The sequence below is a fragment of the Archocentrus centrarchus genome, chromosome 15 (assembly GCF_007364275.1).
Source record: "Archocentrus centrarchus isolate MPI-CPG fArcCen1 chromosome 15, fArcCen1, whole genome shotgun sequence".
In the NCBI taxonomy this organism is placed as follows: domain Eukaryota; kingdom Metazoa; phylum Chordata; class Actinopteri; order Cichliformes; family Cichlidae; genus Archocentrus; species Archocentrus centrarchus.
In genome coordinates, this window is record NC_044360.1 from 12228171 (window position 1) to 12252797 (window position 24627).

The 24627-nt window shown below is 41.7% G+C and overlaps 1 protein-coding gene across 1 annotated transcript in view; it reads left to right on the top strand.

Annotated features, from left to right (window-relative positions):
* ryr2b (ryanodine receptor 2b (cardiac)) overlaps positions 1–24627 on the top strand; it is an 85216-nt gene that overhangs the window by 24659 nt on the left and 35930 nt on the right. Inside the window, 34 exon segments of the mRNA XM_030748621.1 lie at positions 183–357; positions 482–690; positions 812–1004; positions 1289–1421; positions 1524–1638; positions 1863–2023; positions 2228–2387; positions 2597–2683; positions 2872–3098; positions 3269–3482; positions 3582–4196; positions 4341–4541; positions 4712–4823; positions 4949–5089; positions 15994–16270; positions 16397–16511; positions 16737–16869; positions 17084–17187; positions 17445–17580; positions 18369–18555; positions 18812–18920; positions 19835–19955; positions 20232–20401; positions 20690–20910; positions 21629–21719; positions 21810–21950; positions 23019–23064; positions 23067–23181; positions 23392–23470; positions 23692–23781; positions 24195–24228; positions 24231–24266; positions 24269–24330; positions 24416–24493. Of these exon segments, the coding sequence (XP_030604481.1) occupies positions 183–357; positions 482–690; positions 812–1004; positions 1289–1421; positions 1524–1638; positions 1863–2023; positions 2228–2387; positions 2597–2683; positions 2872–3098; positions 3269–3482; positions 3582–4196; positions 4341–4541; positions 4712–4823; positions 4949–5089; positions 15994–16270; positions 16397–16511; positions 16737–16869; positions 17084–17187; positions 17445–17580; positions 18369–18555; positions 18812–18920; positions 19835–19955; positions 20232–20401; positions 20690–20910; positions 21629–21719; positions 21810–21950; positions 23019–23064; positions 23067–23181; positions 23392–23470; positions 23692–23781; positions 24195–24228; positions 24231–24266; positions 24269–24330; positions 24416–24493 (5088 nt within the window).

Consider the following 24627-nt stretch of genomic DNA (forward strand, 5'->3'; position numbering starts at 1 on the left):
TCTTATGTTATTAACTAAGTTTTTAGCTAACCGAATAAACAGCAACCTCATGCAAAATGTACTTTAATGACATGGATTGTATTTGTTCTTCTGCTTTTTTTTTTTTTTTTTTTTTTTAACCTGTCCATGTATGAGGCTTTTTCCACTGGTCTCTTTCCTTTATAACTCAATGTTACTTTCAGGCTCAATGGTACCATCAGGGCGGCGAGCCCCTGGGACGCCCATGGCTGAGAGGTGATGTGGTGGGTTGCTTGGTGGACATGGATGAATGCACCATGATGGTTACGCTCAATGGAGAGCTGCTGTTTAATGACAGAGGCTCTGAGCTGGCTGCCAAGGACTTTGATATTAGAGATGGTCTGCAAAAGTTTTTGATTTTATACTTTCTGTTGCATGCTAACGTTTCCAGTACAGTAGTACTATACCTTTGTTAAAGAGTCCTGTATTGGACTAAACTTCCCAAACTTCCTGTGTCTTCCAGGCCTATTGCCTGTGGTTAGTGTTGGGGTGAACCAGGTGGGGAGGCTGAATCTGGGACGCCAAGTGGGCTCTCTGCAGTACTTTATTGTGTGTGGCCTGCAGGAGGGCTATAGACCTTTTGCTATCAACATGGCCAGAGACCCAACACTGTGGATGAGTTGGAAACAGCCCCAGTTTACCTCCATACTCCCTGATGATCGGAACCTACAGGTAAACTTACCATGTATACAAGTTCTCTTTCACCCATTTGCAGGCCTCACTGATCAAGAGTTGCTTATAGTTATGATCAGTTCACACTGAGCCTGAAATACCTGTTCAAATTTTATTCAAGGTTACAAGAGTCAGTGCCTCAGCAGATTCCTTATCCAGCCTGAGGGTCTCCCAGCGTTTGCTACTGCACCATGGTGGAGAAAGTGAGATGGGCTATTATCGCCTCAGCATGTTTGTCGAATGTGCTGCCGTCCTCAGTAGCCCACCAGGGGGTGTGCTTCCCATGGCCTCCAACTCTCTCTCGCCAAGCTCAGGTGTATTGATGTTATATACAGTATGTTAAAGTTAAGCACATAAAAAAAGGACCACATCAAAAGCTTGCTTAGTTTAATTTCAACCACCAAATGTTTCTACACCTGATGGAGCATGTATAATTATTATTAGGCTATGGGGGAAACAATTAGTGTGGGTGACTTGGATAGCTGCAGCAATCCAGATTATCCACTGTCTATGCTATTGATATTCTACCATTATGACCTTGATGAGTCTGCTAAGCTCCCAGGGGCCCTGCTGTAATTAAAGCCTGTTGTCCTTTTAGAAAGGAAAGAACAGGAGGAGGTGGACTCTGACTTTGAGGTGCTGATGAAGTCAGCCCACAGCTGCGCTGCTTCTAGAGATGAGCTCAACCATAAGGATCATAGCCACGACAAAACATCAAGATTGAAACAACGGTAGGTTGTAGTGAAATTCAAATTAAGAAAATATGGAATTAAAGGGAGAACATTTGAAAGAACGGTTAGAACAGTTATGAATGTGTATTCTTTGTCTGTAAGGTTTATGCTGAAGAAGACTAAACCAGGCTTAGTCAGCAGTAACTCCTCTGCAAGGCTTCTTGAAGATGTTGTGGTTGACAAAGATAACTATGATCACCTTATCCAAAGCTCCAGAGTAAGGCTTAATCTTATCTCATCATAACCACATGATTACACTACATACAAAAATCAGTGATGAAGCAAACCCAAGTGTTTTTGTACTGTGCGAAAAAACACACAATACTAAACTAATTGTAATGCTGAGTGCTTCACTGCACATGTAATTACCTGCTGCAATAAAAACCTTGAATGCAAGATGCAGATACCAAACAATGACACCAGCTAACCTTTCCGTTTCAGTATTACTACTCAGTGCGGGTTCTTCCAGGCCAGGAGCCATTCAATGTGTGGGTAGGCTGGGTGACCTCTGACTTTCATCAGCATGATGCGACATTTAACACTGACAATGTCCACACTGTGACTGTCACCCTTGGAGATGACGGTGGCAAAGTCCAGGAAAGGTTGGTGTGCAACAAAACAGTTTCATTTTAAGTATGGGAGACTTTATGAAGAATTTAAATACTAACTGATTAGAATTATTATTGTTATTTCTTTCATAACTGTCCATCTGCCATAATCACTATGTTTACTGTACTGCAGAAGGGTTATGTTCCAGTGTGCTGTAAATTCCCATCAAACTGACATATTCCTCTCCTTCTGCATAGCATAAAGCGGTGTAATTGCTATATGGTTTGTGCTGGAGAGGCAACAGGCCTGTCTCAGAGTCGGAGAAGCGCAGGATTGGAAATTGGCTGTTTGATTGACACAGCCACTGGGCTGCTTACATTTACCTCCAGTGGAGTGGAGATGGCCACTTTCTACCAAGTAGGTCACACAACAAACTGATCTGATGTGAAGTATTTTCCTTTTCTGTGTTTACTTTAATAAATTTAAGTTTCATACATTAGGTCTCATACTGATCTATGTATGTAACATTTGGGACTGAAAAACCTGTTAAAGTTTTTATGTCAGTAGCAGGCAAGTTGTTGCATTGTGTTATTAAGCTGAGCATAAACTCTTTCACTTCAAATCAGGTGGAGGCAAGTACAAAGCTTTTTCCCGCTGTTTTTGTCAAACCTACCACCAAGAACATGTTTCAGTTTGAGCTGGGACGCATCAAGGTAATTAAACTTTAATTTTTAATCCTGGCTAAGACATTTTTACAAGAAGCAATTTTTGCATATTTTGTAGACAGTAATTAATTATAATGCAAGCTTGTAAGTTAGCCTAAATTTCAGTATGTCTTTTATTCCTTCTAAAAGTTTCATATATGACACCATTTCCTGTATTTGTCTTCTTCTCGACACAGAATGTGATGCCACTGTCCTCAGGTTTACTTCGGAGCCAAAAAAGGAATGCCACTCCTCTGTGCCTTCCAAGGGTTCAGGTCCAGTGGCTCAGGCCTGTTTCATGGACTAGAGTACCGAACAGTACGCTGAAAGTTTCAGTTGATCGGCCAGATGAATGTCATGGCTGGAGAATCCAATGCTATGAACCACTACAAGCCATGAGCCTTCACATTCCTGATGAAAACAGGTTAAGGAGACAGGATTTAAGTACAAAGGAAATGCTGTATACTTTGTTTGTAATGTTTTCCAGAAAATAAATAAATGTTGTTGCAAATGTCATTGTAGCAAGACCTTAATTAGATTCCAAGTGAGTTACAACACTGAAGATCTCTTTACTTTTTAATCCCCTTTGTGTAGGTGTGTTGACATTTTGGAACTGTCAGAACTTGATGACCTCTTGACCTTTCACCACAATACCCTCCTTCTCTACTGCTCTTTATGTGCCCTTGGCAACACCAGAGTTTGCCACACTCTCTGCAGTCACGTGGACCAGTCGCAGATTCTTTATGCTATTCAGAATCCATATCTCCCTGGTCCACTCCGGTCTGCATTTTATCAACTGCTTTTTCAGGTGACTGCTTGTTGTAGTTTAGATAACATTAACTAACACAAGAATAAGTCCTGATCTTTGGAGAGTAAATGAATTAATATCATTGTTCTTGTTCTCAAGGTTTACCTCAGCAGCCACACCACAGCCTGTCTCATGATGAACCATGAATACATTGTTCCTATGACTGACCAAACCAGAGAAATCACCCTGTATCCCAGTCCTATTAATGGTGGGAACAGACAACCTCCAGAGGGAATACCAAGTGCTAGTTGTAGCACATCCCTTAAACCTCAGATGGATTTTTCAACCCCTTGTTTTATCAGGAGCGATGGCATGGAAGGGGGTGGTGCAGTGGAAATAGCCTGCACAGACAGCCCAGAAATCCCTCTGGACATATTGAAGAATCTTACTGTGGAGATGCTGACTGCTGCAGTTTGGGCTGTGGGTCAGGATGTAAGGGATCCTCCAGGAGGCAATATTGAACTTTTGCTTGTTCCTCTATTAAGACTTTTCTACAGCCTGTTGGTTATGGGGGTATGTAGGGATGAGGACTTAAGGAAGATTCTTAGACTCATGGATCAGGGTGTATTTGCAAGTGCTGGAACACCCAAAGAGAGGGAGGAAGAAGAAGCAAGTGATGAAGAAGAAGAACAGAAAGGATTGCACACTGAAGAAAGTAACACTGTTAAACAAGGCCTTTTTCAAATGAAACTTCCAGAAGCTGTCAAACTTGAGGTAAATGAACCTACAGAATTTTATTGATTTTTTTTTTCTGTTCTGTGGGTCATTTTGGATTAGTTTCAGATCCCATGTTGTTGGCATTCTTTAAGGAAGTTTAAAATCAATCATGAAGGACTACTTTACTCTTTCTTTTTCTAGCTTTGCCGTCTGCTATCCTACCTGTGTGATTGCCAGGTTCGCCACAGGGTAGAAGCTGTGATTGCCTTCTCTGACAGCTTTGTTGGTCAGCTGCAAGAGGACCAGCGGTTTCGCTACAACGAGGTCATTCAGGCGCTCAACATGTCTGCAGCCCTCACTGCTCGCAAGACAAAGGAGTTCCGGTTACCTCCACAAGATCAGGTTGCATGATGAATGTTAGCTAAAATGATTAAGGTGTAGATTTGATTTGTTGTGGTTTGTAGAATGTAGTTGAAACTCTGAAGAAATCATGTAACACAGACTCCCTGATGGTTCCCAGTATAACTGTTGCAGATTTTCTCTATTTATTGTAACCTCTCACCTGGCCACAGATCAATATGCTGCTGAGCTTCAGAGAAGATGCACAGCAGGAGAACTGTTCATGTGCAGTGGAAATCCAAGAGCTTCTTCAAGACTTCCATCACCTCCTCAACACACACTGTGGTTGGAACACAGCTTAGCTTTGACTGATTGAATTTTTATCGAGTTGCGGAATTGTAAAAAAACTCTCAGAAAGCACAATCTTTGGCACTGAGGAAATCTCATCTTATTCTATTGTCATTGTACAGGCATTGATTTGGTCAGTACCTCAGAGGATGAGGAGGATGCAAAAATGTCTCTCAAAGATCGACTTTTTGGGCTAGTGGCGAGACTCACTTGCCATAATAAGGTACCAATGGATATGGAGGAGAGTCCATCACATAGCCCTAGTAAGTGCAAGTTGTTTTGTCTTTGCACATTTTGCTCTCCTGTTGCATTTTATCACTTTCATAAGACCTGTTATTTACCTGCGATCATGCAGCATATTTTTGGTAACTAACAAATACCAAGCAAATGTAGGTGTTTTGTCATTTTTTTGTTAAACTTAGATATTGGTTGAAAGAGATGTTATATTAGGCCATGGCCAGTGTTGGTGTTATTACACATAAAAGTAGTGTGTTACATAATACTTGTTACTTAAAAAAAGTAACACATTACTTAGTTACTCCTTGGCGAAAGAAATTTGACACACAACTCACAAGGTTCTAGCCAGAAAAAATTTCAGTCTGGCATGTGTAGGTGGGGGTGTTAGCATTAGCTTGCTAATGTTAAACACTACATGCCATACCCGCTTGCTAATTGCAGTGATGGTGAACAGTTAGTGCGATAATTCTTTTTGCATATAAACCAGAAGAATTATACTTGTATATCATACGTTCAACGTGTTCCAGAGCACTGTTTCCTTCCATTAATGTGTTTGCAGAAACCACGTAAAAAGCGTAGACAACAAAAACATTAGTATTCAGGTGTTTTATTGATCTGATCAGCTGATAACAACACTTCCTACTTCAGAATATCCATTATCGCTTTGTCAGCACGTTTTTCATACGAGCCACTAACTATGACAACAGGAAGTGACATCATTTTGCTCGGAACTATAGTTCCCTTTCAGTCGATTCACTCGGTACAACACATATAGTATGGGATATCACGCCCTTGCGTGTCCTGCTGAAGACACCTCTGTTCATGCCTTTAAGACAGATGGCCTGTGATGACGTGTGGCTCTGCCCGTACATATATACCCTGTCATCCCTCAGTTCTTACGCTCTTCACCTCGCTTATAACACCCCTGCCGAGGCGAGCTAGCTAGCTGCTGCTAGTTAGCTCTGTTGTCTGCTGGCTCAAAGTTAGTTTAACTGCCCCTGTTGGTGTTAACCCCCACCGCACAGATGGTGTGTGGACTGCCCGTGGAGCGCTAATTTTGAGTATTCTGGTGCAGTTTTTTTGCTTTGTGTTTTAGTATGGATACTAAACCGAAGCGAGCAGACAGAAATCTTCTGTTTGCCCCTGTCCTCAGTGGTGCAGTTTCTCTCTGCACAACAAGGACCAGCACGACGCGTGCCCCGTCTGCCTGGGGATTGTCCATGCTAGAAGAGCGTTGAATGAGCCCAAAGCCTGTGTGTGTTGCTGCCAGCTCTAGCGCTCGACCCTGGAGAGACGGGTAATGTTTGTGGAAAAAGTGCTGGGAAGGACGGCTGTTGCACAGCATGACCCCCCGTCCAGATCTGAAAGCAAGGAGTATCCGGTCGATGTCCCCGCATTTAGCTGGGTGGACCACATGGAGGACGTCGACGGGTCCCTGGACAGAGGGATGGCTTTGACAGTAGTGGCTCAGAGGCATCTGTGGCTGACCCTCTCCGATGTCCCAGATAGGGACAGGGCTAGTTATCTGGACAAACCAGTGTCTGCTGCTGGATTATTTGGGCAATCACTCGAAGCTATTCAGGCTAAATTTGAGCTGAGGAAGAAGCAGATGGAAGATCTGCACCACATCATCCCCAGACATGATGCGAAGCCCAAGTTGGCAGCTAACTCTTGCAGGCCCGCCGTTTCTCTGCCCACCGGAAAGAGAGCAGCACCCACTGCTGCTGTGGGGTCGCCACGAGTGAGAATGCAGCCTTCAGGTCAGATTCCACACTAGTTGGCTTGGCGCAAAGGCCCACCTTCGGGGCCCAGGAAAGATTCCGCGCCCAGAAGGACGAATCCTCAGCCCTCCTAGCTCTGGATTTGAGTGAAGAGGGGCCACTTCACCCCCATCTGCTCACCCCCATCTGCTGCCGCAAAAAAGGTGCCCCTGAAGTTCTGCTCAGGTTGGGTTAAATGCTCAGGTGACCACATCAAGTGCTCCTCCTGTATTTCATGGTTATGCCCCGAATAAGGTGCGTCTTAAAAACCATATAAATGTGTATGTGTTCCTGTGCTACGATCAATAAAGAATGCATATTCTCAAACAAGTGCAAATCCTCAGCCTGCAGGCCAAATGAGCCGAGCCACACAGATTATGCCTTTCCCCGAAGACACACCGGGGGGTGACATCGCCTCACCTACAGTGCTGCATGTAAGCCAATTGGCTGCCCACCTCCCTCAGTGACACACTTGTGCCCCCTCTCCGTGGGTGGTGAAAACTGTTGCTACAGGGTACCGGTTACAGTTCCAGACCAGGCCGCCTCACTTCCACGGTATAGTAAGTTCTACTGTAAGAAGCGAAGCAGCGACAACATTAAGGGAGGAAATAGAAAGGCTGCTGCAAAAGAAAGCAATACAAGTGGTCCCTGCTTTGGGGACGGACAAAAGTTGGTACAGCCGCTATTTTGTCATTTCAAAAAAAGGGGAAGGGCTTCATCCTATTCTCGACCTGCGAGTCTTCAACAGATACCTGCGAACGTACACGTTCAAGATGCTAACACTCAGACAACTTCTGAACGCAGTCAGCCCAGGGGATTGGTTTACAACAATCGAGCTAACAGATGCCTACTTTCACGTGGCTATACACCCAAATCATTCGAGGGCCTTGCCTATACTGTACCTGGTGCTGCCTTTCGGGCTGTCTCTCGCTCCTCGTACCTTCAAGTTGTATTTAGTTTTTGTAGCTGACGCTATGGTGGTCTGTGTGGGTTGCCGTAGTGACAGGAAGTAGGAATATGCTACGAGATTTTATTTGCTAATTTTGGTTTAATAATGGCACAATTATTTTATAACAATAAGTTACATGGCATTTCAGTTAATGTTTGTTTGTAAAATTACCGGTGCTTAAAAGAAAACTATATTTGTATTAAGTCATGGAAATGCATGACCCGGAAGTGTGTGTTGTCAGTAGCGGGAGAGAACGGACACAAGGGAAGTCAGAGAGAAACGAAATCATCGATAAAAGACTCAAATCTACTAACGATATTCTACTACTGGTCAACAGGCGCACACGTTTTCACGGTGTTCCAGGTGTTCCATTGATGATCCGTGCATCGTTTATGATCTGTAAAAGAAATAAATGTCTGTGGACATCAGTACGAAGCGTGAAGTCCTTTTGAGCAGACCAGAGTAGCTACAGTGAAAACGTGACCTGATTCATCGCACCGAGGGGGCGTTATAGCGACACGTGACCTGATACGGCGCACTGAGGCGGCTTCACCCTGCATCCACAAGGCGGCGCCAGAGTTCTTCACATCCTGCCGCAAGCTACAGGCTTCAGAGTTCAACTGGGGGAGTAAGATCAAGTCCAAATGCGCATCCTATGGTCAGATTGTGTAATTAAACGGCCTCTGCTACTGATGGATGAATAAGAGTTGAATAAACACAAAATGACTTCCAATGATAATCCCTTGTTACAAAATGATAGCCATATTAACCATGAGCCTCAAGAGCAAGGCAAACAATGTACAGAAGCAGATGTAAGACCAAAAAAAACTGTAAAGTATGCTGTAACTGATCAAGCTAAAACAGAGATTAGAAAATCCTCCCGTGAAAGACATTTTACACCTAAAATGCAGGAGCTAAAAGAGCAAGAATTGGTCCAAAAGGAAAGAAAGTTCCAGTCAGTCTACGACAAGTGGAAAATTAAAGTAAGAGACATTCGCACAAGATTAAAGGAAGAATGCCCAGAAAAAGACTTATACAGCATGATGGATGATGTTGAATTGTTTGATTCTGAATTGAAAGAACTGTATGACGATATCAGAAAGCAAACAGCCCCAAATCAAGAAATTCGGAGGAAAGTTGATGCATGCTCTGCTGTAACTTTGGACTTGATGCGGTTAATGAGAGTACGGCTAACAGAGGATGCAAGTGAGTTTGATGCGGTAGCAGAAAAGGCAAGATTACGCATGCTCCTTGACAATGAATATGCCAGATCAATATATGGATCTACCACCTCCAGAGTAACTGCACGCAGCCCTCATTCTGACCATTTCTCAGAGTCAACCAGCATCTCTCACAAGAGAGCTGAGACAGCCGCACAGCTAGCTGCAAAGAAAGCTGAAATTGAAATGGAAGATGCTATTGAAGCTCATCGTCAACAACTGAAAAGGCTTGAAAACCAAAGAGACATTGAAGTAATGCAAGCAAAGCTGAAGGTTTACACTGAAGAGGAGATCAAAGACAAAAATGAGAAATGTGCACATGGTAAAGTAAGTTCTAGCCTGTCCACCTCTTATATTGAATGTCACAGTGATGCCCAGCCAGTCACAAAAAATGAGTCAGCCATTGTGCAGGCAGTTCAAGAGTCAATAGCTCTTACTCGGTTACCTGCTCCAGAGCCTACTGTGTTTTATGGTGACCCTCTAAAGTTTATAGAGTGGAGCACAAGCTTTAAAGCTCTTATAGAAAGACGCTGCTCAAATCCTGCAGACAGGCTATTTTACCTGCAAAGATACATTGCAGGAGAGGCAAAATCCACACTTGAAGGCAGCTTCTACCGGAAAGATGAAGAAGCCTATAAGCAAGCATGGGACAGGCTCGATGCAAGATATGGACATTCATTTATAGTGCAACGTGCTTTTAGAGAGAAACTTAACAAATGGCCAAAAATTGGTGGAAAAGAGTATGTCAAACTGAGAGAGTTCAGTGATTTCCTGCAAACATGTAGCAATGCAATGCCTCACATAAAAGGTCTACAAGTGCTAAATGACTGTGAGGAGAACCAGAAGTTGCTGGTCAAACTCCCAGATTGGATAACATCCAGGTGGAATCGCTATGTAACAGAACAGCTAGATCAAGGTAAGGACTATCCAAGCTTCCAAGACTTTGCTTCCTTTATCTCTAAGGAGGCACGCATAGCTTGTAACCCAGTGTCGTCCTTACATGTTCTAAAGCCACCTGCAGAAATCCCAGTAAGAGAAGCAAAACGCACAAAAGCAAATGCATTTGTCACTAATGTAAAGGCTTCAGACACCTCAGCCACTGCAACTAAGCCTAATATAGAGGAAATCAAGCCAAGAGACTCTGATAAACGAAAGAAAAGAGACATACCACCACAAATCTCAAGCCTGAGCAAGTGCATTTGTTGTGGAGAAAACCACACCGTACACAAATGTCCAAAGCTAACAGAAATGTCTGCGGATGACAAGAGAAAATTTGTTCATGAAAACAAACTGTGTTTTGCATGCTTGAGGAAAGGTCATAATTCTAGAGACTGTAAAAACAGAGCCATGTGCAGCATATGCAAAAGGAGCCATCCAACCCCTCTGCATGAAGACCGCTCTCCAGCAGGCGAACCTGAACAAAGAAAAGCAGAACAAAATATGTCCTCACTGTCTTGCTCAGTGGAAGGAGGTGATAATGGGAGCACCTCAATGATTGTGCCAGTGTGGATATCAGCAACTAATACTCCTAACAATGAGACTTTGGTGTATGCGCTATTAGATACGCAAAGCACCCACACGTTTGTTGATCAGGAAGTGTGTGAAAAGCTGCGGGCAGTAACAGAGCCAGTGAAACTAAAGCTTGCAACCATGGTCAAAAGAGACAGTATTGTGAAGAGTCAGAGAGTACAAGGACTTAAAGTCAGAGGATTCTTCTCCAATACATCCATTGACCTACCTCCAGCTTACACAAGAGACTTTATTCCACTTGAGCGCACACACATTCCTACATGCCAAACCGCCAGCAAATGGAAACATCTTGCAAACATTGCTCAAGACCTTTCTCCTCTAATGGATTGTGCAGTTGGATTGCTGATAGGCTATGACTGCTCCAGAGCCCTAGCTCCCAGAGAGGTCATCACTGGTGGCAGCAACGAGCCTTATGCTGTAAGAACAGACCTAGGCTGGAGCATTGTAGGAGGGGCACCGCAGTTTGTCAATGCAAGAGATGTAACTGGTCTGTGTCATCGTGTATCTGTGAAAGAGGTACCTCCTGTAACTCCATCAGCAATTATTAAGGCACTTGAGTTAGATTTTGCAGATACCAGGTCAAATGACAATGATATATCACAAGATGATATTCAGTTCCTCCAAATCTTAAAAGAAGGAATTCATCAGAATGAGTACAGTATGGTCATCTTGAAATGCCTCTTCCCTTTAAAGCACGCCCACAGCTCCCAAACAACAAAGCTCTTGCTCTTGTTCGTTTAAAGCACCTCAAAGGGAAACTGGACAGAGATCCCAAGTTTAAAGGTGATTATGTAAAGTTCATGGAAGGAGTTCTCAGAGATGGTGATGCTGAAAAAGTGGACACACAGCCAACAACAGGAAATGTCTGGTACATACCACACCAAGGCGTTTATCACCCACGAAAGCTGGACAAGATCAGGGTGGTATTTGACTGCTCTGCAAAGTTTAAAGGGACAGCTTTAAACGATCATCTGCTAACAGGGCCTGATCTCACAAATGGACTGACAGGAGTACTGTGCCGTTTTCGCAAGCACCCCATTGCAATCATGTGTGATGTGGAGAAGATGTTTCATAGGTTCCACGTCAACTCAGAGGACAGAGACTATTTGAGGTTTCTCTGGTGGGAAAATGGGAACACAGACTCAGAGCCCTCAGAATACCGAATGAAAGTCCACCTCTTTGGGGCATCCTCATCCCCTGGCTGTGCTAATTATGGTATGAAACATCTGGCCAATGAAAATGAAAAAGAGTACCAGTTAGCAGCTAACTTTGTCCAAAAGCATTTCTACGTGGATGATGGCCTTGTAAGTGTGGAAACTGTTGGAGAGGCAACTGAGCTTGTGAAAGAGGCTCAGGCTTTGTGTGCCAAAGGAAAGCTGCACCTTCACAAGTTTCTCTCCAACAACAGAGATGTTCTAGACTCAGTCGATGTGGCAGAACGTGCAGCTGAGATAAAAGATGTTGACCTCAACTACAGTGACCTTCCAGTGCAACGAGTACTAGGTGTAAGGTGGAACGTAGAAAGTGACAACTTCTTCTTCCAAGTAACACTTGAGGAGAAACCACTGACACGGCGTGGTATTCTCTCAGTTGTAGCATCCCTCTACGACCCCTTAGGGTTCTTATCCCCTTTCATCTTGGAAGGGAAAAGAATGTTGCAAGAAATGTGTCATAAGGGCATTGGGTGGGATGATCCACTACCTACTGAACTGAAGCTAAGGTGGGAGAGTTGGATAAAAGATTTAGAAAATCTCAGAATGATTCAGATCCCCAGGTGCTTCAAGCCCACGAACTTCGGTGAAGTCCTGAGAGTTGAACTTTACCACTTCTCTGACGCAAGCAGTCAAGGATATGGACAGTGTTCCTACATCAGATTAGTGAGTGAACATCAAGTACACTGCACTTTAGTCATGGGCAAAGCAAGGGTTGCACCAACCAGAATAGTCACCATTCCAAGGTTGGAATTAACAGCAGCCGTAACCTCAGCTGCTGTGAGCTGCATGCTAAAAAGAGAACTTGAGCTCAAAGTCGACAAAGAATACTTTTGGACTGACTCACAAGTAGTTCTTGGTTATATTAACAATGAGGCCAAAAGATTTCATGTTTTTGTAGCCAACCGTGTCCAGAGAATCCGCCACACCACTAACCCAGAACAATGGCATTATGTCGACACGGCAGAAAATCCAGCTGACCACGCCTCACGTGGCCTGAAAGTAGCCGACATTGTCAATTCGAACTGGCTCACAGGTCCCAAGTTTTTATGGGAACGAGAGATAGTCACAGAGCAAAGCATGCCAGAGCTGTTAGTCGGAGATCCAGAGGTAAAGGCTATGCAGGTGCTGGATACTGAGGCTACACAACAGTGTGACATTACAGAACATTTGTCAAGGTTTTCAAAATGGACTACTGCTGTCAATGCTATTGCACGCATTCAACGTATGGCTAAAGGAATGAAGACATCAGAGCCTCCAAATGTGGAACAAAGGAGAAAAGCCACATTGACTATAGTAAGACTTGTGCAACAAAACGCCTTTCAGGAGGAAATGGACAAACTTAAACAGAAAACAGGAAAGCTACCCTGTAACAACAGACTCTACCAGCTGGATCCCTTCCTTCAAGATGGGGTAATGAGAGTTGGAGGTAGGCTGAGAAAGGCATCTACACATTTTGAGCTAAAACATCCTGTAATACTCCCTAATAAGGGCGCTATTACACAGCTTATCATTGCACACTATCACGACAAGACACAGCATCAAGGCCAAGGCCAAACTGTAAATGAGATCCGAGCTAATGGGTTTTGGATTATTGGAGGAGGTAAAGTGGTAGCCAAGTACATTAGACAATGCGTATGGTGCAGGAGAGCTCGTGCACCTCCAGAGGAACAAAGAATGGCAGACTTGCCTAGTGATCGCATTGACCCTTCCCCACCATTCACCTACGTAGGTATGGACTGCTTTGGCCCCTTTAATACCAAGCAGGGTCGCAAAGTGTACAAACGCTACGCCCTTCTCTTCACTTGCCTCAACTCTAGAGCGATTCATTTAGAGATGCTGGAAGACATGACTACTGATGCATTTATCAACGCCTTGCGCTGCTATATAGCCATCCGTGGATCTGTCAGACAAATCAGATCAGATCAGGGATCTAACTTCATGGGAGCAAAAAATGAACTGGAGAAGGCTCTACAAGAAATCGACAAAGACAAAGTGACTACATACTTGGCAGATAAGCAGTGCGACTTCCTCATGAATGCACCAAGCTCAAGCCATGCTGGAGGTGCATGGGAGCGTCAAATCAGGACAGTAAGAAGTGTGCTGAGTAAAGTTCTTGCGCAAAGTGCTGGAAGGCTTGATGATGCATCCTTAAGGACCTTTCTTTATGAAGCCATGTACATTGTAAACAGTCGCCCACTTACTGTTAACAGCATCAGTGATCCCACGAGTTTAGAGCCTTTAACACCAAACCACCTTATCACCATGAAGTGCTCTGTACCACTGCCTCCACCTGGCAAGTTCATTCAAGAAGATCTGTATGCCACAAAGCGCTGGAGAAGAGTCCAATATCTGTCAGAGCAGTTTTGGAACAGATGGAGAAAAGAATATCTTGCTAACCTTACTCTTAGACAGCGATGGCATGCCCCTAGGCGCAATATGAAGGTTGGGGATATTGTAATAGTCAAAGATGAGAATGTCCCTCGTAACGAATGGGCACTTGGCAGAGTTGTACGTGTACATGAAGATGATGATGGACTGGTTAGGAAAGTGACACTACAAGTTGGAGACAGAAAACTGGGGAAGAAGGGTGAACGCTTACATAAGCCATCTATTATTGAAAGACCCATTCAAAAGTTGGTTGTTCTTGTAGAAAGTAGTTAAAGGGTATATCCCACTGTTATTGTATTTCTAAATGTGTAAAGTTTGAGGAAAGTGTATATTTGGAAATTACCATTGATTTATTTGTAAGAATATTGTAAAGTGTAACATTTACATTGTATATCAAAGGTAATTTGGTGGGAGTGTAGCTGACGCTATGGTGGTCTGTGTGGGTTGCCGTAGTGACAGGAAGTAGGAATATGCTACGAGATTTTATTTGCTAATTTTGGTTTAATAATGGCACAATTATTTTATAACAATAAGTTACATGGCATTTCAGTTAATGTTTGTTTGTAAAATTACCGGTGCTTAAAAGAAAACTATATTTGTATTAAGTCATGGAAATGCATGACCCGGAAGTGTGTGTTGTCAGTAGCGGGAGAGAACGGACACAAGAGAAGTCAGAGAGAAACGAAATCATCGATAAAAGACTCAAATCTACTAACGATATTCTACTACTGGTCAACAGGCGCACACGTTTTCACGGTGTTCCAGGTGTTCCATTGATGATCCGTGCATCGTTTATGATCTGTAAAAGAAATAAATGTCTGTGGACATCAGTACGAAGCGTGAAGTCCTTTTGAGCAGACCAGAGTAGCTACAGTTTTCACCTGTGTCTCCTTCTGTTGTTGTTGTTATGCTGTTAACCTGTGTTTCCCAGATGTGTCTGCTTCCCTCATCAGCCTTTGTGTATTTAAGTCCTGTGTTTTCCCCTGCTTGTCATGTCCTCATCATTGTCATAGTCATTCGCCGTGTGTATTCCTGTGTCTGAGTTTGCGCTGCTTGCCAAGCCCAGTTCAGCCTTCTGTGTGTTTCGAGCAATAAAGCTGAGTTTTTTAAGTTCACACCTGAGTCAAGTGTCCTGCTTTGGGGTTCTCATCTGCCTGCCGCACACCGTTGCATGACAGAATCTGTCCGAAAGTCTTTTTTCATGACTTCGCTGAACTCCTCCTACACTCAAGTTTTTGCTTAGACCACTACCCAAGCAGTGTTCCACTTGGTCTGCCGGAACCAGTCCCGCTGACTCTGGAGCCCCACAGGCTAACCAAGTGCTATAGGACTCCTTTAGCTTGATGGCTCCCTTCACCTCTGGTGACCACATTCTGGTTCAGGAGCCTATCCCAGCTGTCATAGGGCAAGAGGCAGGGTACACCCCGTACAGGTCACCAGCATGTCGCAGGGCTGACACAGAGAGATACAGACAACCATTCACACTCACATTCACACCTATGGGCAATTTAGAATCACCAATTAACCTAACCCCAGTAACTGCATGTCTTTGGACTCCAGGGACTCCTCCGGAGTTTCCGGAGGAATGCAGACACGGAGAGAACATGCAAACTCCACACAGAAGAACATCGGTGATTCCATGTTTGGAGAGTGACATGCATTGCAGTATGCAAAATTAAAGTACCCTAACACTGACAATGCAATTTTACTGCAAGTGCCCTAACAAAATTACCTGGAAAAAAAAAAAGAAATTTCCAGTGCCTTGCTGTATTGCACACATCAATTAACCAATTTGTCTTTTAAACATGGATAATACGATTTTAACCCTGTCCTTTTATCTCCACTTCTTACTTGATGATTCTTTTTCAGAGTCTCTAAAAAAGCTGATCTCTGAAACAATGGTGCGCTGGGCTCAAGAGAGTGAGATTGAGGACCCTGAACTAGTTAGGGCCATCTTCTCATTGCTACATCACCAGTATCAGGGTGTCAGGGGCCAAATGGAAGGACCTCTATGCAAAGCATATACCATCAACCAGTCTTCATTGGAGGACACCATGGCGCTCTTGTCCTCCTTGGGCCAAATCCGCTCTCTCCTCAGTGTTCGCATGGGAAAAGAAGAAGAGAGGCTGATGATCAGACGACTAGGGTATGGAGTGAGTTTAAGTACAATAATCAGTTGTCCTCTTGTAATCGATTAATGTCCAACATATAAGCATTGTTATTTACTATGTGGTATCATAAATACAGTTACATTTTTTTGCAACATCTACAGAGACATCATGAATAATAAAGTTTTCTACCAACAACCCAACCTAATGAGGGCATTGGGGATGCATGAGACTGTGATGGAAGTGATGGTCAATGTTCTTGGAGAAGGGGAGATAAAGGTGAGAAAACAACTATAATGTATTGAAAAATAATGGGGAAATATGTGAAATCAAAGAAGTGTATCAGCAATTAAAGTTTAGAGGATTATTTTTAAAGGTTGAGCTTAAAAAATTCATTGCTCATAATGCGTTGTGGCTGATTTTCATCATTTATTCTCATCACTCTGCATCTGCCTCCTCATCAGTTGTTTTCTTTTTGTCCATAATTTAATTTACTATTGCTAGGAGATTACCTTTCCTAAGATGGTTGCCAGCTGCTGTCGATTCCTTTGCTATTTTTGCCGTATCAGCCGACACAATCAGGGAGCCCTGTTTGACCACCTCAGCTACTTATTGGAAAACAGCAGTGTCGGGCTAGGTAAATGCCAGTTTTCTAGTTTTTATTCTTTATTGAATAAACTCTGTGGTCACTTGTAAAGACCAGAGAGTAAGTTATAAAGCTTTTAAACTTTGAAAGTTTACGATGGTAGTTGAACTACACAGATAGATGTTGTGTTTTACCTTTCTACTAATAGCCTGACATTGTGTATAATTTGATTCAGTGTTTAGATTGTTTAATGTATTTTGCTTAGCTTCACCGTCCATGCGTGGATCCACTCCTCTGGATGTGGCAGCAGCTTCCGTTATGGATAATAATGAATTGGCCTTAGCACTGAGGGAATCAGACCTAGAGAAGGTAAGTCTGCATTGACCGGAAAGCTTACAGTCTGTCAGTCATTCTGTGGACATTTTACTGACTTTCTTTATGTCAATAATAGTGTATAATTAACAAATATGCATCAGGGTGCAGGGGAAATTCACCGGTACATATAGACAGTGGAGCTTAAATAATATTTATTTATTAGTTTCTAAGAAAGGTATAATGTTAACAAAACAGAGATTCAGCTTGAGTAAAGAAGTACTTTCTGTTGATAAATCTAATCTTTTATCCAGGTGGTTCAGTACCTGGCTGGCTGTGGTCTCCAGAGCTGTCCAATGCTAGTGGCAAAAGGTTATTGTGATATAGGATGGAACCCTGTAGAGGGAGAACGTTATTTGGACTTCCTACGTTTTGCTGTCTTCTGCAATGGTAAATTAAAATCATATGATGTGATATATATATATGCTTAGTTTAAAATACAGTTTATTTGTTGATACAGTATTTTTTTTTTTAAATATGAAAACTCAGATATTTAAAAATGATTGGATCAAAAGTGTGAAGTCATTACACAAAATTTGGTTGGCTTGGTTATGGTATGGTTATGGTTTGCCACAGGTGAGATATTGTTTAACTTGTCAGTTTAATTAAGAAGTGCCAGCTTTAATATTTAGTTATATTAATTATTGAGGATACAGTTTATTTCTTAATGTATTCAGGTATACATTTCAGGGCATTTATTACTTTTAGAACTTGCAGGATACAGTGTTGATAGCAGTAAAATGCAAAGTTAAAAAAGAACAAGAGGCTGCATCATGTCATGCTCCTAATTAAGCTGCAGTATTTGCACTAGAGGTAATTCACTCTGCTATTGATTTTCCTTACTCTGAAGCAGTGCCCAAAAGTCATCTGTTCAAATTGCCCTTGAGGGTGTTGACAGTTCAGCCAAATGGCTCTGGCTCTCTGTATCACATGCTCCTCAGTATTTACAGCTTCACCTGTTCTCTATATAGCCCTTGAGTTGTGCAATAATGTGTTATATTACTCTACAGAAGATCTATAACATTTTGATCCTCTTGATGCTTAAATGAATCAGTTTTCTTTGTGAGAATCTTTGTTAATACATTTATTCTTATGGTAGATATTAAAGACTAAAAATCAAAACTGTGGTGTCTCTGTTTTCTCTTTTCCTTTGTCTCGTGTGTGTTTCTTGGCCACAGGTGAAAATGTCGAGGAGAATGCATATGTGGTGTTGAGGCTGTTGATTCGTCGACCTGAATGTTTTGGCCCTGCGCTGCGAGGTGATGGGGGAAATGGTCTCCTAGTAGCCATGGAAGAAGCCATCAAGATCTCTGAAGACCCTTCTATGGATGGTCCTTGTACCACTTACAATTCCAACAGAGTGCTGTTAGTATTAGATATATGCAGACACATGATTTTTTAAAAATAATTTTATCGTGTTCCATATGAAAGTAGCAGTACTTTAGCAGTACATATATTTAGTGTCCTAAGCAACAAAAAACACCAACAAAAAAACAATCTAACAATCTGTACACACTGGCTGCAAGTTGTAGGGACCATGAGTGATTTACTTTCATAATCCTTGATAATTAATCCCAGGTCATTGCAGGCATTTGACTGTTATGATTGTTTCCTGTAACAGAGATGCTGTCCAGGACAGTGATGAGGATGTCATTCACATGGGGCACGCCATCATGACCTTCTACTCCGCTCTTATTGACTTGCTTGGTCGCTGTGCTCCAGAGATGCATGTAAGTGTTCCCTTAGCTATCATCAGCTCTTCCACATCAATATCTACTTATGTCTCAACAAATAAAGCCTAATGAAGAGAGCCTGCAAACTTCTCTTAAAAGAATAAGCCTCAGGGAAAAGTAGGCATTTCATGTCTTAGCATACATACATAGCATAAACATTATATAATGTTTATTATGTAAGCCATACTTGTTTATGTTTTCACTATTCATTTTGTTTTCAAACATCCTCAGACTTTGTTTGACATTATTCTAATAGAGATTGTTGTCACTTATTGGCCAACATGCAGTATGCTTCAAGGCTGATGTATCTGCAATAAACCATTAAGGGCAGATTTATTGGTCAGACCCTACTATTTATATTGATGGAGTATGCAGCCTTGGCCTGGAAAACCTTTACCAAGGTGACTAAATGAAACGGTGTACATTGCATCAGATTCTCAGGCCATCAGGTTTTAAGAATGTCTGCCTGACTGAAAGTGTCTGAAAATATTTATCATTTGAAAGGATGATTTTCTTCCCAGTTTGATGCAATAGCGTTAAAGTGCACAGGTTAAATAATAGAAGGGAATTTTCTGTGTATCAAAGGCATGTCGAAGTGAAGTTCTTTAAAGTACATTAAGATCATTTAAATGCAATGAAAATGCAAACGAATTTTAGTGTTTGTATTGTATTTATATATTGCCAGTTAATGACATCAGTAATTAAATTGTTTTGAAATTAAATATTTTTTAATTTTGTCTAAAAAGTTAATTTAAAAATAAAATCCAACTGTAACTTTTATAGGAACAGTCAGCCTGAGGTTCAAAACAGGTAGAAAAAAAAAACACTTGAGATCAGATACTCTGTAATTCTGTATTATTAATTTTGTTGTTATGCTGTGAATGACTGACTTTTTAAAATGTTTTGTCCAGTTAATTCAAGGAGGCAAAGGAGAAGCAATCCGCATCAGGGCCATTCTGAGGTCTCTCATCCCTGTTCAGGATCTTCAGGGAGTCATCAGCATCTCCTTTCAAATCCCTTCAGTCTCTACAGGTTAAATAGGCCAAATTGGCCATAAATTGGCACCTGTGTCTTTTTTCTAAGTCATTAGACATTGACGCTCCAGTCCACAATCATTGTGGCTTCAGTGGAAAATTGGTGGAAGTGGATGTAGGCAACTTTGATAAGCACCTTTTCAGATTTTTAGGCAGCCCTAAAGCATTCTCCCACATCTAGAGATGGAGCCACATAATAGTTTTCATAGTAGATATAAAACACATATGTTAATATGACCTTGTAATCAGATCTAAACATTTTTTGATTTTCCAGATGGTATGTTGGTTGAGCCTGACCTATCTACAGTGTTCTGCCCAGACCACAAGGCAGCCATGGTTCTGTTTCTGGATCGGGTTTATGGCATTGAGAGTCAAAGTTTTCTTCTCCACCTTCTTGAAGTTGGCTTTCTACCTGACCTTCAGGCAGCTGTCTCTCTTGACACTGTGAGCTGAGAAAGATTTTCTTACCTTTTTCACCTGCATGAGAGATTCAGATCGTAGGGGTGACTGGTGACTTAAATAAATCGAAGCTGTAAACTGAAACAAAGGAAAAATACAAAATTTCAAACTCTACAATAAACTCAAAACACCCAGGGCCATGACAGAAACTCTAGGTTGTATAAATCCATTTGTCTGGCTATTGTTTCTTGCTGCCTCTTCACTTCCACATTATATTTAGTTTCAGTTGTTAACTGGACTCTTTTTTTGGTTTTGTTTTTTTCTTCTTTGCAGGCTGACCTAGGATCAACTGATATGGCCTTGGCCCTCAATAGATACTTGTGTACAGCTGTTCTTCCCCTTCTCATCAAATATTCAGTTCTCTTCCATGATTCAGAGGACCACATCTTGCTGGTTGATTCTCTCATTCAGACAGTCTACCGCCTCTCCGGGGCTCTTAGCTTGACCAAGGCTCAGAGAGACACTACAGAAGAATGTCTATTGGCTTTGTGCAGGTAGGGTGTCCAGCTGATACGATGGAACAGCACACAGTGTTCAGGTCGTAGAGGATGAGGCCAAAGAATCTGATGGGGGATGGATGTTGAACTTTATTTAAGAATTTTGAATGAGAGCTGTCTATTTAGCGATAGTGCTGTTCCTCTCTGGAAAACTCAAATTCAGTATTGCATTTTTCAGTTATTAGGTCTGTCAGATTTATTTACAACAGCATGCAAAGTGAAACCACCTATCGGGGAAAAAATGGTTTGACAGCTGGTTGCTCGATGTTTTGCTCTTAATTTATGAATTATTCCAACATTTCCTTCCTACATCCGTTGGTATCAGTGTCGGGCTGCTGTTTGACAAAATGACATGTTGAAAAGAGAAATGAGAAGCAGCAACAAAATATTAACCATTCCAGATACAGCTTATTCCCGCTCATTATATATAATGAATCACTGTGAATTCTCATTTTCCAAATACAGATAATTGCCATATTTAATGAACAAGAGTGTGATGTTAATTATTGGGTTTATTAGCATTTTGCCAATGGCATCTTCTGACTTAGTCATCCTTCTGAGATGTGCTAATCAGTCAAAATATCATTGTGTGGGTGTGTGTGTGTGTGTGTGTGTGTGTGGGGGGGGGGGGGGGGGGGGGGGGGGGGGGGTGTTGTGTTGGCTGATGTGGAATGAAACTATTTATGTGACTAATTCTGCAACTCTTGGTGCTTAGTAAACTCCAGCCACCTATGATGCAGCCTCTCCTTCGTCGGCTTGTCTTTGATGTTCTTCATCTCACAGACCACAGCGAAATGCCGTTAAAGGTGGATAATTAAATTTCAGTTTGGTAAACTGATTATGAAAGCATATTAATACACTGAGCTAAAATTATTAATTTTGTCTACATCTATCAGCTCTTGACCAGTCACTATGAACAGAGGTGGAAGTACTACTCTCAATCTGACAGGCAGGGTGAGCAGGGTTGTGCCTCTGAAGAAGAACTCTACCTGTCTACAAAGTTGTTTTGGGGGGTGTTCAAGGCCTTAGCCAAGAAGGTAAACTATACTGAATATCTGTGTCAGTCTTAATTTGAGTTTAAAATAACATTTTACTTGGGCACAAAAATTGTTGCAGAAAATGAAGTCAAAGTACTGAATCTCTTGACGTATCCTTCATTCTTTTTTTTTGTCCTTACAAATTCTGTTTCAAGTGAAATGGCCAAAATACATTTCTGAAGTGTTTCTTTAGTGTACGAGGACATCCTGCATTGAGGAAGACAAAATGCACTTGAGATAAGGTGTTAATTTTTCATTTCCTGGTATGAAACCTCCCATTCTTAAAGTGATTTTTTGGAAATGTGAACAGCATAATGTACCTAAAATATGCCTGCCAGACGCTTACCTGAGTGATGCTGAATGGAAAAACATCAAAAGAAATAAGTTGATGAGGTCAAACCACCCACACATGTGGCCAACATCAAACAGACTCAGAAGCAGTGCGTGCTATTAGCACCACACAGAACTATGCACCTTTTTTTCCACAGAAATTATAACACAACATAAGGTCTGTATATATACTATAGCTTGGGTGTACAATATATCACTTGCCTTGCTTATTGCACTTCTAGATTTTCATTGGAGAAACAGGCATTTTTTTGACCACTTAAGCTATGTGGCACTGATACATTTTTGCATATGAACTAGACTTCATGGTAGGATTTGTTTATTTCCCAAGTTATTACATTTTAATTAAATAATCTGCATTTAGATGCCAACTCTGCAACATGCTACACTTGGTTCAAGTAGTAGGGGAATTATATAGGTGGGCTTTTGGTTAGCAAGATTATTGCAGTTCATATGAAGTTAGTTCTTGAGTGTCCTGCCATAACCTCTTGGCATTTCCTGATGTACTGCTTCCCTACATGGCAGTGAAAATAAGAAGGAAGACACTGGTGTAAGATGACAGGCTGCATGAGGAGGACCCATTAATCTTTTAAAATCTCTTCAATAACTATTTTTTTTCATGGATATTTATTGTGTTCATTGTTTTAACCCTTTCTCATGCCTTGTCTTCTTCCCTTCTTTCCATGCTTTGTTTCCCATATCCCTTTCTTCTACTTAAAGCCCAACACACTTCAGTTATCAAGTCTGTGTGTGCAGTGCCTCTCTGCAGTGCCATGGCCCTGCCTCCTGATCATATGGAACAAAACTACTTGTCTCAGATAGAGAGAAAAACTTCCATGGACACAGATGGACACTTTGACCCCCAACCTGTAGATACATCCAAGTAAGAGACCCATCAAGGATATTTTGGATGATTGAAAGGCGAAATCATATGAAGATGACCTGGTCTGCCTAATCAGAAGTGTAACCTCTAGTGTAGCAAACAGAACTAACAAAGTGTCATATTCGGTGAAAGTAAACATTATCATTCTCAGGGATTAATGTGCTGTTTTAATCAAGGCTTAATAATGTATTATTTATTTCTCTATGCTAGTGTGTCAGTGCCAGAGAGGCTAGAGTTTGTCGTGAACAAGTATGCAGAGCATACACATGAGAAGTGGTCACTGGAAAAGGTAAGAGCTCAGTGATTCACATCAATAAAATAGAGTTGATGTCCTGATCTGATCTCACTGTTCACATAATACATTTGTAGGAATTTATTTCTGTGGCCATGTCAAAACATCTGTCTGTATTGTGTCCCTGAGTTAATACGTTGATATCTGCATATTTTCCAAGGATTTTCTTTTTCTTTTCTTTCTTTTTTTTAAGTAAGTCTGTGTGTTGTCTCTGTCAGTTCGCCAGTGGCTGGGTTCATGGAGAGCAGCTATGTGAGAACAGCAAAGTTCACCCTCGCCTCAAGCCATACAGGGCTCTGGCTGAGAAGGTAGATGATGAAGTCAGTTTTTATGGTGTGTGTATGTTATTTACATGTTCTAATGAAAGTGGTGAAGTCCCAGATGCACCAAGACCCCCCCCCCGTCCCGACATCCTTGACTGCTAGAGACATCTTTTAGACTAATAGGGGGTAGAGTGGAATAATAGAATAATAGAAATTAAGTTGAATTCAAGCCAACTCTTGTAATAGCTTGATAACATTCACTGTACAGGACACCTTTTAAAAGCCATAAGTAGCTGACCAGATTTAGCCCAGAAAGTAACATCAACATGGATGTTTGCTCTATGCAGGGGATGACAACCTGTTACAAGCTCTTGAGCTATTTAAATAGTCTGCTGTACCTTGATACCTACTAAGTTTAGTTTTTACATGAAGGTTTATATATATCCTGAGTTTTCCAGGAGAAGGAAGCGTACCGCTGGGCCATTAAAGAGACAATAAGAGTATGTTGGCCTTTGGCTGGAACATAGAAAGGACAAAGAAGGAGACGCATCTAGCATGCATCCATATACACGCAGGGTCTCTCAGTCTGGACAGGTATATGTTCTATATGTTCTTGTTAAAGCAGTAGTACTCACAAATAACTTTTTATTCCATTGATGAGACATTTTTTTTGTCCTAGCTATCATTTGAAGGTGCATCAACCTTCAGCCCCAAACCTGTGGACATGAGCTGCGTCACCTTATCATGGGACCAGTGTGTAAGTTATAATAATATTAATTGTCCTTTCATGAGTTTAAAATAATATTTGCTTTAAAATGATGGATTGCATTTGGCATATTATTCAGTCATGTTATTTTTCTTTTCTTTTCTTTTCTTTTCTTTTCTTTTTCT